The 13,963-nt window shown below is 42.3% G+C and overlaps 1 protein-coding gene across 4 annotated transcripts in view; it reads right to left on the bottom strand.

Moving 5' to 3' along the window:
• Positions 1-13,963, bottom strand: part of RAP1A (RAP1A, member of RAS oncogene family) — a 103,407-nt gene that overhangs the window by 23,315 nt on the left and 66,129 nt on the right. For all 4 annotated transcript variants that reach the window (XM_077334897.1, XM_077334898.1, XM_077334900.1 and 1 more), the window contains one exon: positions 2,381-2,464. In XM_077334897.1, the coding sequence (XP_077191012.1) occupies positions 2,381-2,437 (57 nt within the window). In that variant the 5' untranslated portion in view covers positions 2,438-2,464. The remainder of the gene's footprint in view (positions 1-2,380; positions 2,465-13,963) is intronic.

Raw genomic sequence — 13,963 nt, 5'->3', positions numbered from 1 at the left:
AATTTACTTTGTTTATGCCCTATCTTTCTCCCCACCAGGGTTCAAAGTGGCTTATACTGACTCCTTCCATCTTAGTCTTACAACAACCCTGTATGGTAGGTTAGCTTAAGAGTGCTTTGACTGTTCCAGTGTGTTTCACTATTCCAGGAAGCTTGCATGACAGCATGGGGATTTTTCTCAGCATCACAGAAACTTAAAGATCAACTGCATCTGTCTTCAATGTTTATGTTTATATCTATTTCCACAGGAAAAAAACAACAACTCATGCTTTGGTAACCGCATGGTTGGACTACTGTAATATGGAGCTGCCCTTGAAATCCACCTAATGATTGCAACTGCTTCATAATGTGGCAGTCCAATTACCATCAGCAGACAGGAGCGCAACTGGACTATTTCAAAACATCTACATTGGTTTTTTATGGGATGTAGGCTACAGGCATTTCCAGAGGGATGTAATTTGTGGTTTTATATTATTTTCTGTATGTTTAAATTGGGATTTTTATGCTGCCCTGTGCCACAGGGAAAAATAAGGTATACATTTTTAAATAAAAACTACTTTGAGACTAGGGCAGAAGATTTTAGAAAATCAAGAATATTTCAGTTTATTATTTAATCTCTGTGAAGCAAGCCACCATCAGGGTTGTGGCAGCCCCCAACCCACAGACACAACTCATCAGGACAGCAGAGGAAAAATTATGAGCCAGAATACAAGAGCACCACATTGACACATGATATCACTTTGAAGTCTTCCCCTGCAATGATGTCAACCGATCAATACAATGGGATCCACCACCCCAATTTGCCTGCTTGACACCAGCTGCTGCCTGGCAACCCTAATCACTTATTTCCATAGTAGTGAATGATAGTGCCTTATCTAGGAACACAGCAATAAGTGGCCTAACTGGTTCCATGTTTACAAGCTTAGTCCACACCACAAAAAAAGGACACATTCTTTTGGGTATAAGCTCCTCGTCCCCCCTCTCATTTTATTCCTCTAAAGTAGTGTGTGTTCAACCAGTAAAAATGGCTTCCCTCTCCTACCAATGCAGTCTTTAGTCTGATGGCCTAATTTCAATGTCAACAAGAACAGTCAGTCCTGCCTACACAGACTGGGTCTTAGGCTGAGGTCGTTCACATCGCCTACTAACTGATCCTTTTAGCCTGAGACGCCAGGGGTTGAATGTGGGACCCTCTGCATACAAAGCAGGCCCCTCTGATAGTTCCTTCGGCAAGCATCATGAGCCTGAGGATGGCAACTCATCAGCCACCAAATGCCACAAATACTTCACCCCCTATAATTCTTTACTCTCCAAGATCAGCTCTTCACACTCCTGATTTTATTCTAGGAGACTTAGCTGTCACTTTAACAGGAAGAGAACAAACATGGGGGAATAGTAATTTTAAGGCTTCTAATTTAGAATAGCCACAAATGTTTACCAGCATCTAAAGAATGGTATTTTTAACCTTCCGACAACTCAGGTTCCGTATTTTGGATACTGCTAGTCTGAGCAGAAGCAAGGATTCTAGCAGTCTGTCAGGCTGCAACTGCGGAAGACAGAACGGAATACGGCTTACAAGAGAAAGTGATTATCTTTACTGAATGCTAAAGATGGAACCTTTCTCCAGCACATGGTGAAACTCACGTGAGAAAAGACCAATTCTGAACGAAGCTCATCAGCACATGACCTGGCTTTTCATGGCATCCTGTTTATTGTCTTCCACAAACAATATCCAGCCTACCCCACAGCAACTTCTGTATGAATTCCAAGCCAACTCTTCTCGTGGGTAGTAAGAAGAGGAACAAAATTTAAAGTTTTGCAAAAAAGTGCAAATATGGCAAACACTGGCAAACTGGTCACAGCAAGGATAGCCAGTTGGTAGTCTCTGAACCTGAGGCCAATGTTGTTCAGTAACCAGAAACCACAATTTCCCTGGTCCGGGAAAATATATTTCTAATATTTTGGGGGAAACTCCAGTCTCCAGTGTACTAGTTAGAACATGTGCCATGTGGCACTGGAAGCCCTTATAACTAGAAAACACCAACTTTATGGAGGGAATCTAACCACTTATTGGGAAATGGAACTACATATGTTTTAAAAGTTTTAAACATCTGTCTGGAGAACATTCTGGTACTAATGAATACAGAAGCTGCCTGTCCCTGGCCTACATGTTCAAAATCCTGGGCTGACTGAAGAATATGAATTTCTCACCTTTTAAGCAGTTCCATCCTTGCAGATTTAAAGCCCTTCGCCCACCCCTGTACCTTACCTAGGTGCCACTGAGTTCATTATTGGAATACAAATATATTGCCAGTTTAAAGGTTTAAAAATGTTTTTTGTGACAAAACAATTCAGCAGTTCTCTCTGAAGATGTGACTTACCAAAGCAGATTTCCCCACGCCACCTGAGCCGAGGACCACTAGCTTGTACTCACGCATGATGTGGTCTGTTCAAATACTGACAGGCTGAAAAAGAGAAGGAAATCAAAGTTTTTCCATATGAAATCATCAAGAGAAACAGTAACTGTGCCATGCATTTCCCCTAACTGCTGCATAACCACATTCCTGTAAAGGCTACCCTTAAACCCACATAGTTGATCAGGAGATATCAGTTTAGGAGGACTGCTACTTTTCCACACAGAATGGTCTGTCCTTGGCATGAATTTAAAGTCAGGCCTTCAAGTCTCCCTGCAACGATTTTCACGTAGAAAACTAGTCTTGTACTCAGTCAGACCACTGGTCTAGTAAGGCCAATCTTCTCCACTCTAACTGACAGCAGTTCTCTGACATCTTGTCTCAGGCAGATATTTTCTACACTACCTTTTACCCAATCCTTTTGCGTGGAGATGCTGGTTACTGAAATTGGCCCCTTCTACATTGTAGGCACCAACAGCCCACAAAAATATTTTGCTTTTAAGCCCTTAGAAGGAAGTGAACTTCTAATAATAATAACAACAACCATATTGCTTCTATAGCCCCCAACCAATTCAGGTTTTAATTCAGGGGTGGGGGTCTGATCTGTGGAATGAGTCCACTCTCAAGTTATGGCAGTGGATTTCTTGCAGGTCTGTCAGGGTCCTGACCATAGGTCTGGTGGAACAGCTCTGTTTTGCAGGTCATGTGGAACTGATTAAGGTCTCTCTTGACAGAGCATTCCACCAGGCCGGAGCCAAGGCTGAAAAGGCCCTGGTCCTGGTTGAGGCCAATTTCACCTCTTTTGGGCTGGGGATCCTCAGCAGGTTTTGGATTTTTGTGGGGGAATAGTGGAAAGGGCGGTCTTGTAGATATGCTTGTCCCAAACTGTTTGGGGCTTTTAAAGTTAATTCCTTAACCTTGAACTTAATCCAGACTCCAATCTGGAGCCCATGCAGCTGGGTGAGCACTGGCATCATGTGCGCCTTCTACTGGATTCCCATGAGGACCCACACTGCCACATTCTGAGCCAGCTGACATTTCCGGAACAGTCTCAAGGGACGCCCTGCTTACAGCATGAGTTGCAGAAATCTAGCCTAGAGGTGACTGTTGCATGGATCACCATGACTAGGTCTCATGCAGAGAGGTAGGGCACAAGCTGTTGTGACTAGCACAGGTGGAAAAATGTCAGGCAAACAATATTCATGATTTGGGCCTCCACTGAAAGGAAGGTGTCCAGAATCAGACCCAGATAGAAGACACCAAGAGCTGGGAGATGTGCTAATTGCCTTTGTGCAGCCAGAGGATTCAACTACAGCCAGCTCTGCTTGAGCCAGTCCACTACAGCCTCCAAGCACTGACCAGATGGTCTGGTGGTGTTGACGGATGGCTAACCATTAACAGGAATAGCTGGGTGTCATCAACATATTGGTGACACCCCAGCACAAACCCGTGGACCAACTGGGTGAGGGGATGCATGCAGCGGTTTAAAAACATTGGGGAGAATATTGCTCCTTGTGGGAACCCCTCAAGTGAGGGACTGATGCTGAGAGGTACTCTACTCTAATGCCACTTTGTCCCTGATCTTGGGGAAAGAACCTGTAGCTGTCCATTCAGTCACCTTACCCAGAAGCACTGAAACTGGATGGTAACTGGCTGAGTCGGAAGAATCCAGCTTTGTTTTTTTTTTTTCAGAAGTGGCCTAACCACTGACTCTTTAAATCTCTCTGGGTATGTCCTTGTATCCAGGGACAGGTTGACAATTTCCTGGAGAGGGACTCAAATCTCCTCACTGCCGGCTTTCACCACCCATGAGGTACATCCAGAGGGCACGTAGTTGGTCAGATGGCTGCAAGGGCTTTGTTTATGTTGGTCAAGCAGAGCAGACTGGTCCAAAGTACAACCCGGAGACAGCCGTCTCTAGCTCACTTTCTGAACCAACCCGAGCAGGAAGGTCCCAGCAGAGCAACAGGATTTTTTCAGCAAAAATCCTCATAGCTAATGTCCAACTGGGAGATTTGGGATGGTGCTTTAGATAAGCATGGAAGAAAATGTTTTGATTTTTTTCTCACTTCAGAAAACAAATTAAATGTTTAGGGGCCATGAAAATCCATTAAATTTTGCCTAAAACAGAAAAAAATAAACTGATGTTTTAAAAATTGTCAAAACTAATTTGCAATATTGATATTATTATGGTGTTAGGGGCCCACAAAGGCAAATGTGGACCTGTACACACTGGTTGGTGAGCAGACCTTTTTTTTTTTAACACAGAACACACACGCACACAATTCCTGTTATTTAAAATCAAGTGGCACCCATCTCAATTTTAAGTCTGGAGAAAGATGCTCTCTACTCTCAAAACACATTAATACTTGCTTATGCAATTAATTTTTTTCCACACTGAATTGCACAGAAGTATACCCAATTAAGCAGGAAAATTATAGTGGTTGGTTTAAGAGGCAGAGATTGCTTTCCCATCCCCAATAGGGAATGATTTAGGTCAATATTTTTTTCTCTGTAAAAGGTCAGGCCTCACTTACCATTGCCAACACAAAAACCTTTCTGATCCTCAAAGCAATGCCTGTGCCTTTTTATGGAAATCTCTGTACTCACTACTCTGTACCAGAAAACCTTTCATTCTCTTCAAGACTACTCGACAAATAAGGAAAATGACAAAACCAACGATAAACAATTTTAACACTGTTTACATTATAAGCCAGCCTTCCCTGCCCCAACAATTGAGCCTGGCCAAGCAATGACATCACTTGTTAATTATCTTTTCCTCCCCTCTCCAAGATAGCCTTGCTCCCAAGTAAGGATTTCAGAAAAGCAAAAACCATGGGATTACAGCAAGCAAGTTCTTTCAGAAACATTGCGGCAAATTTATGAGCGTTTGCTACATAACTCCAACATTTTTTGTTATTCCCTAAAGAGCAATGTGAAAACGATTACCTTACCTCTGTAAGAAAAATATATAGGCAAGCATACACAAACAATTTTTAGCTACCATGATCCTACTCTGTTCAACCAAAAGCGGTCACATGAAGAAGCACAAATTAGCAATCATGCACAGGAAACTGCATCCACAAACAAAACAATAAGTAGTAGTAGTGAAAAACTTTAATGGATGTAGATATTTGAAGTTGAGTCTATCTGGTCACAGTGTGAACTTTACCACTAAGAATCCATGACAACAATATACACTTTCCAGCATGGTTATCCCTATTCCTAGAGCATACAGAAAGGGCTATCCTTAGTGCTTCTGCAAGTAACAAGAAGAGCCAGTTTGGTGTAGTGGTTAGGAGTGCGGACTTCTAATCTGGCTTGCCAGGTTCGATTCTGCGCTCCCCCACATGCAGCCAGCTGGGTGACCTTGGGCTCGCCACGCACTGATAAAGCTGTTCTGACCAGCAGTGATATCAGGGCTCTCTCAGCCTCACCCACCCCACAGGGTGTCTGTTGTGGGGAGAGGAAAGGGAAGGCAACTGTAAGCCGCTCTGAACCTCCTTCGGGTAGAGAAAACTGGCATGTAAGAACCAACTTTTCTTCTTCTTATCACTAAAGCAGGGGTGGCCACACTGTGGCTCTCCAGACATCCATGGACTACAATGACCATGAGCCCCTGCCAGCTTTTTGGCCATCCCTGCACTGTAGCTTCTTTATGTATGGTTATGTATTCTCAACAGCATTATCTTTAGAACATCTAAGTGAAACTCTTCATTCTAGTGGCATTTATATATTTAAACTATAAAAAGGCTTTCTTCCAAACTAATTATATCTAGCACAGGTAATAGGGGGGAAGCCATTTAAAAGATAAAACGCAGGAGAAAATCTTAACAATTAGTACTCACAAAAATCCTGCCCTCTAATGTTCTGAACTATAATGTAATCAAGTAAAGCCCACCCAGCCTCTTAAAAGTTCTGATTTACAACCCATATGAAACTGTAATAAAGATGAAGTCTTCTTTAATCCAACTAGGAAGTTGCTCCATAGCAACCCAAAAAAATGTGGTTAGGGATGGAGAGAGAACAATTGCTGTTCGTGTTCATTCCAGAAGTGATGGACCTTCAAGCGTCCCAGTTAAGCTCCAAGTAAATGATTTTCACACACACACAAAAGTGAGTGCCAACTTCACAAGACAAACTGCAGCCCTTCTTTATAAAATGCATAGGAATCATCACACATTTCCCTCCAACTCCCCACCTCAGATGATTAGTTTCCAAGGAAGCTTCAGAGGGTGACCCTCCACAGATTTCCCTCCACAGGCACCACTGGCAAAATTCTAGGAGCTTCCCAAGCCAGAACTGGAAACAGGATGAAGGACAACTCTCCAAAACTAACTTCTAAAGGCCACTATCCTTAAACACTGAGGGAACACCAAGAGAAACCTGCTGAGAAGAGTCATCTAGATTAGAAGATCTGACTCCGATAAAAGCCAAGTCTCAAATTCCAAAAACATATTTCTTAACCAAGATGCTCAGGAAAATGTGTTCTTACATACAGACCTGTGCTTTACCCCCAAGAGACCTGTACTTTATGTTATTGCAGGAATAGTTAGATTGTATTTGAAGTAGGGATGCTACAAATTCCATCACAAATGTATCTAACATTTGAGCTTACTGGGTTCAAAAATATCACATGCAAGAATATCACTGCATCTGTTCATTTCACGTCTAACAGTTGCAAACATCTGCTCAAGTGGTTTGCAGCAGTTTTCATAAAACAGTGCACCTAATCCGATGTTGATGCACACCATTTTAAATTCAACCACAGCTTTTCATGATCCACACGTTTAAAAGCTTTGCTCTAATCAGGGGATTCCCAACCAGGGGTCCATGGCCTCCCCCCCGCCCTGACCTAATGGATTTAACTATGGAACTGACAACCTTCGCCCAGATGGGTAGGCCGTGGGTATAAGAATCAAGGGGGGAAGTCGGTTGTGGTGTGGTATGGGGAGTTTGGGCTGTCTTCTCAGCTCTTTTCCTTCTTTCCAGTCTATATGAGGCAGACCCACTGTAGCACTAGTAAAATTGGTGGGAAGGAGCAAAAGTAGAATGTCACCTGGCCTGGTGATGTCACCTGGTCACGCCTCCTTGCTATGCCTCCAAAAGTGACATCAGTACACGTGACCTTCAGGTCATGTGTACTTATGTCACTTTTGGAGGCATAGCAAGGAGGCGTGGGCAGGTGACATCACTTCTGGGGGTCCTTGCAGCCTGAACATTTATTTTAGGGGTTCTTCCATAGTCAAAAAGTTGAAAAAAGATGTTCTAATCTATAAAACAAAAGCAGATTTTCTTCTGAAATTCTCCAGTAACCAATGTAAACTTGCAGTATGATTTCTATTGCCTCCTTTTCTGAATCTAGCTTGAACAATCTGGTGTTTCTCATCTCATAGACAGTAACAGTCTTTTTATTGTAAGATTTTGAGTGTCACTTTATTTGCATGAGAAATTAATGTGATGGTCTGAAGGTTGCTGCAGTCTTTGACATCTGTTTTTTGGAGCTGGAATATACATGGAATGTTTGTGGGACATAGTTTTGTTTTCCATATTTGTTGGCATACTTTTTAAACATTTTGATGAATTCCCTTCCTGTGGCTTCAAATAGGTTTACTGATCTCCTTTACTGTTGGTGATTTGTTTGACACAACTTGCTTTGAATGCACCTTTCACTTCACTTTCTAAAATTGGAGTGAATACCACATTTTAATTATTCATGCAAAAGAATTATTACTTTCTTTTGTCCATCCAGAATCTAAAGCCCATTCACTTCATTAGGACATAAGAAAAAGTTCTTTTTGTCATCTTTCTCCACCTCATGCATAATTTTTTAAAACCTCTATCTAGTTGTCTCTTTCCTAAACTGAAAAGACCTAGACTCTTCAGATTCCTTGGTTGCGTTGGCCCAAGTAAGTGGACTCAATCTGCCATTCTGTCATTCTTCTAGAGCCACTGGGAACCAGTGGTGTGGATGCAATGTCTGGATGGCAAGTATTAAACTGCTTATTAGGCTTCAAAGTGTAAGAGAAACTAGGTGGGAAGAGTTGATCTTGTGGCAGCCACAGAAGCCCTGAAGAAGGGCAGTTGGTCAATAAAAAAATTGATTGTAGTGAGATAAGAATCCTATGTTTCCAGTTAGGCCTGCCACTACAGATCCAACTTTTATTATTATTATTACGTATTTTGGATTTATAGTCCACCCCTTTCTCTGGGATCTCAGGGTAGATTATACATTCCATATTTCGCTTACAATACAATTATTGTATGAAATTCAAAATTAATTCAAATTCATACAACAACAAAACTTTCTATTAAAACCCATTTAAAATCATAGATGAACAATAAATATTAAAGTCAACAGTTGCAGTATTTCTCTATGGGGCTAAGTGGGGGAATGGTTTAAGCTAAGGTGTGAGGCTCAGCTTGGTGGGGGTCAGGCAGGGGTTACTACATGTGTTATTGTTCTGCTCCATAGCAAGTATCCTCTGCTCTAAACAAACATATTGCATTATACCTTTGCATCCGATTCATTTCTTTGCAGCATCTTTCCCACCTTCTGACTGGGATATAAGGGGTCTTCATTCCTATTTATACCTGATAATGGGAGCGTTGACACTCAAAAGCCTATACTCCCGGAAAGCTTGTTGGTCGTTAAGATGCTACTGACTCTAATCTTTATGCACATTTAGTTTTATATTGTACGACAAAACACTGTGATGCAAAATGGTAAGTTTTGCACTTCCACAGAGACAATAAATCATAGCTGAAAATAAGTTGCAACACTGAATTTTTTAGGCACTGTGGTGATCTAGCCTCTGAGACTTGCTGAACCCTGTTGTAACTCATGAAAGCTTAAGCTGGAATAGTCTTAAAGGTGCCACTGCTTCTTGTTTTATTTTGCTACAAAATACTAACTTGGCTACCCTTTGGCAAATATTTTAAGCTGACAACACAACTCTTCAAACTATCTTCCCTGTCACACTTCACATCTTCCACTGTACCTGAACCTTCTTTTAGTGCAAGAAGGCAAACATGAAATGAGATGCATAGAATTTACTGTTGCCTTCAAAACTACCTCCGATGGGCAGTCAGGCATCCTCATGCTACCAAGAGAGAAATCAGCCCAAATGAGAGCCATGCAGCTCTAAAATCTTGGGGAAAGTGAGTGGCACTGCAAGTACTAACTTTACTCCTTTAGAACTAGGGGGGTTTTTGTTAGAAGTTTTATGCCTGGCTAAGCACACAAGAGACCAAAATCTAGCAGGTCAAATCTAATCTACTCCTTGAAGCAGTTCCTTTTTACATTATACTTAATAGATATGTGAAGGCTGATAATGCCAACGGATGCAATTGCTCAAGTATTCCACTGGTGTCCATGTGTGTCATTCAGTTAGTAGGTCATGAGGGAGATAACAATTCCCTGTTTGTGCAGGAATTTGAGTCAACTGTTCCGCTAATTACTCTGCTGGATGGCAACTTTGGAAAGAGCACTCAAGGTCTAAACAATGACCACATTGGTTCTGTTTGCAAAAGAATCTTTTCAATACCCATCTGACTAATTTGACAGCGTAAGAGCCCATAAAAGCCAAACCTCTACAGCTTGCAGTGGAAGTGTCCCTGCACAACACACTCCTCTGCCCAGAGCCTCACGGTGGCGAAGGAACACATGTTCTGTGCACAGGATTTGGCAGCTAGCTGGATGCTTCTTCAGCTCACCATGGAGGCTTGCAGAATGCGGCCCCCTTCGCCATCCCAAAGCTCTGGGCTACAAAGAGGAGGTGCGTTGTGCAAGCAAGCCTATGTGGGATAATGGACGTCACGTCCTTCTACATATCTTTTTTACCAGAGTATGCCAGTAGATGTTCCACATCAACAATACCTATCTGTGTCTTTAGTCTGTAACAGAACAGCTAGATTCAAGTCCAGCAGCACCTGAGAAGCCAACAAGATTTGGAGAGGTATAAACTTTCAAGAGTCAAAGTTTCCTTTGCCAGATACTGATGAAGGAAAACGTAATTCTTAAAAGCTTATTTCTAAATGGCAACTGGACTTGAATCTTTTTGTCCTGGCCACTGAGAAATCCACCCTTGCCTATGGATAGGTATAAAAGAATTTAAACTGTGGGGACAACAAAATTAACTCATAAAAGGGAAATAAGACTGGTAAAAGGGAAGCAGACTGGTAAAAAAAAAACCTGGGTTTTTATTATTCATATAAGAATAATTTCTTATTATTCATTAGAATAAGAAATTCTCTAATTTTGTTTCTTGTTTTTAAAAGAAGTCCAACATTTCTATCATTTACCAGATTTAATTGCTTTTAAGAGATTTTGACCCAAGCTTCAACAAAACATCTACTAAAAAGAGAAAAAGAGAGATGCCCCAGCCACAATTACATAACATGGATCTCTTGCCAAACAAGATTGCTGCAAGCTAACTGCAGAGCCTAGAGTTGTCTGCAACTAGCCCTGTGTCCTTGGGTACTTTAGAGGCAAGTTGCTCTATCTGCAGGCCCTCAAGCAGCACAGTGAGCAGAAGTGTTTCAAAAACACTGTGTAATACTCCATAGGGGACCACTGGTCAAAAATAATTTATAAACCCTAGCTGACCACGTACTAAAGATATTAAGCAGGATTCAGGTAACCCTTCGGATCCCAGCCAGCATTGCCACTAGTCCTGTAATCTGACCTGTAATCTGGCCTTCAACCTTTTTATTGCCATCAAACCTGACAGTCTTCACCACAAAAAGTATTAGGTACAGGGTTTATTAAGTGAAACCACCCAGGAGCCATGCTGTATAAGAGAGAAGCAATGTGTTCTTCTCATGGGAGTGAAAAAAATTATGCTGCAGTAAGAATCAGGAAATAGAACAGCTGGACAGACTCTAGAGAAGAGGTGTCTAACTCATCTAGCTCATAAATATGGAAGGTACCAAAACCATGCTAAAGCCATTACCAACCTGATAGAGCAGGGTGGTAAGGCAGCAGTCATGCAGTCTGAAACTCTGCCCATGAGGTTGGGAGTTCAATCCCAGCAGCCGGCTCAAGGTTGACTCAGCCTTCCATCCTTCCAAGGTCGGTAAAATGAGTACCCAGCTTGCTGCGGGGTAAACGGTAATGACTGGGGAAGGCACTGGCAAACCACCCCATATTGAGTCTGCCATGAAAACACTAGAGGACGTCACCCCAAGGGTCAGACATGACCCAGTGCTTGCGCAGGGGATACCTTCACCTTTTTAGAGCAGGGCTATTCATAGGTATTTACAAGCTCTCAGTTTCCACATGTAAAATACCACCACCTGGTCTCATTTCCTCACAGGAATGGGGGAATTTTAATTAGGTAATTGCCATAAAGCTTTTGGCAGAAATGACAAACATCATTACAAGAGCAGGTGCACAATGTTTAAGCCTATCCATAGTTAAGCAGTACTGCCAGGAGTCTCTGCACAGGTATTTTGCAGTACCTAAAAGCTTCTATAAGCCAGGCCTTCCCCTTCAGTTGTTTGCTTTCAGGGAGATCAGAAGATTCACCAGCTGCCCAACTAAAAATCCTTCTTTGAAATAAATGGATTATATAAGGTTATATTGAAGGAATGATGTTGATTATTAAGAGTCAGCAAAATCAACAGCCAGCAGTTTTCAGCTAGTCTGTCCAGAAACCTTTAGAGCAGTGGTCCCCAACCCCTGGTCTGGGGACCGATACCAGTCTGTGGATCAGTCAGTACCAGGCCGCGGCTCCTCCTCATCCTCCTCCCCGGCTACTGCCTTGGGGGCTGCCCTGCCACTCTGCCACCGGCTCACCTTTGATGCTCTCCAGCAGCCGCCATGGGTGGGGCTCCCCCTCGGCGTGGCATTGCGCAGCTGCTGCTGGCAGCGGCCCCAGTGGGTGGTGAGAAGTCAGGAGCACCGGTGGGAAAGCAAGTGGAACAGGGGCTCAGGTGGCGGCACCAACGTCCCTCGGCAAAAGACTACCCCCCCCCTCCTGGACCTCAGTAAAATTGTCAAGCGTTGACTGGTCCGTGGTGATAAAAAGGTTGGGGACCATTGCTTTAGAGCAGGGGTAGTCAACCTGTGGTCCTCCAGATGTCCATGGACTACAATTCCCATGAGCCGCTGCCAGCATTTGCTGGAAGGGGCTCATGGGAATTGTAGTCCATGAACTTCTGGAGGACCACAGGTTGACTACCCCTGCTTTAGAGGACATACCTGTGGAACTCCGGCTAGGTGCCTTGCCTAAAACTCCTGATAATTCTGTCCAGAGTTCTCTATTCACTGTTGTATCTCAGTACTTCAACAGCATGCTTTTGAGAAAAGTCATAATGCAGAATTTGTGCCTCATTTTATCTCAGAGAAGTTTCCCATAAATCTCTATATAACTTAACTTTATCTAAACAGGAAGTTTTAGAGTTATGTAGACAAAAGGTCAAAGGGCCTGGCAATATGAAGGAAGGGGGTGGGAATAAGCAAGAACTTTAAAAAAACCCCTCTTCTCAAATGCAAAGTCCTATCTGGACTAATTCAAAGTGTGTGCTGTATCCCAAACTAGGTAACTATGTTTCTATGACTCAAAGAAGTGCCAAAGAGGCAGCTGTATCAGCCTGTTACACCAAGACTTTACCTTGGTGGTACTTTTAACAAATGTGTTGATGCATGAGCTTCTGTGCATCAGGTCCATGAGAGAATGTAATCTATGATATACAAATAACAAAATGCCTCTTTAGTTACTAATCCTTCAGGCAATATTGCACACAATACACTGAAGACACTGTTGGCATTAACTGGGCAAACACAAGTTGTTGCTTTGAAAACAAAAAAACAGAGTCTGGCATGGACAGCTCAAGAAATGAAAGATAAACCGTTGAGACATAAATGCTCAATCTTATCTTAATTGATAACACGAAGTCAGAACTTTTCAAACAAGGATGTATTCGTTGTGAGGGAACCTGTCATTCTAGATATTAGCTTGGATCCTGTGACATTTCCCCCCTTGCACTTCTTTAGTCATTACAGTGCTTACCCTTCCAGCCCTGCTAGCAGTTCCATGAGTGTAAAGGTTGCCTGAAGAATGCTGACCTTGCCTATGTGGAGGGGCTAGCAACAGTGGAAGGAAAGCTCCAGGCCACAGGACGGCCTCCACAGCGAAGAGAAACATGACATCATAGTTCCAAGCCAAACTCGAGAGTCCCAGATATGCTTTTCTTTATTTCCAACATATCTAAGTGTGGTGTCTATAAATCTTTATTCCCCTTGCCAAAATCATAATGGTTTTAAAGAGAGAGTACAAAAGCATTTATTTCTAAAAATTCAAGTTGATAGTAGAATTTTTCTCAATTCCATCATTCTTAACCCAAAGTATTCTAACTGAAATTAGCTTCACCTAAAATGATGGAAAACTTATTTGAAGCCAAAAGGTAGCATTATTTAAAAATTTTATATTCCACAGTCCTGTCTTCTACTTCCAACAATCTGGTAAAAAAAACAATTAAAACAGACACTACACACTGAAAGGCCAAGAATAAATCTGAAAGCCTCATGAAAGAAGCATAAATCAG

Source organism: Paroedura picta, chromosome 4 (genome assembly GCF_049243985.1).
Source record: "Paroedura picta isolate Pp20150507F chromosome 4, Ppicta_v3.0, whole genome shotgun sequence".
Classification (NCBI taxonomy): domain Eukaryota; kingdom Metazoa; phylum Chordata; class Lepidosauria; order Squamata; family Gekkonidae; genus Paroedura; species Paroedura picta.
This window is presented reverse-complemented; position numbering and strand designations above follow the sequence as displayed.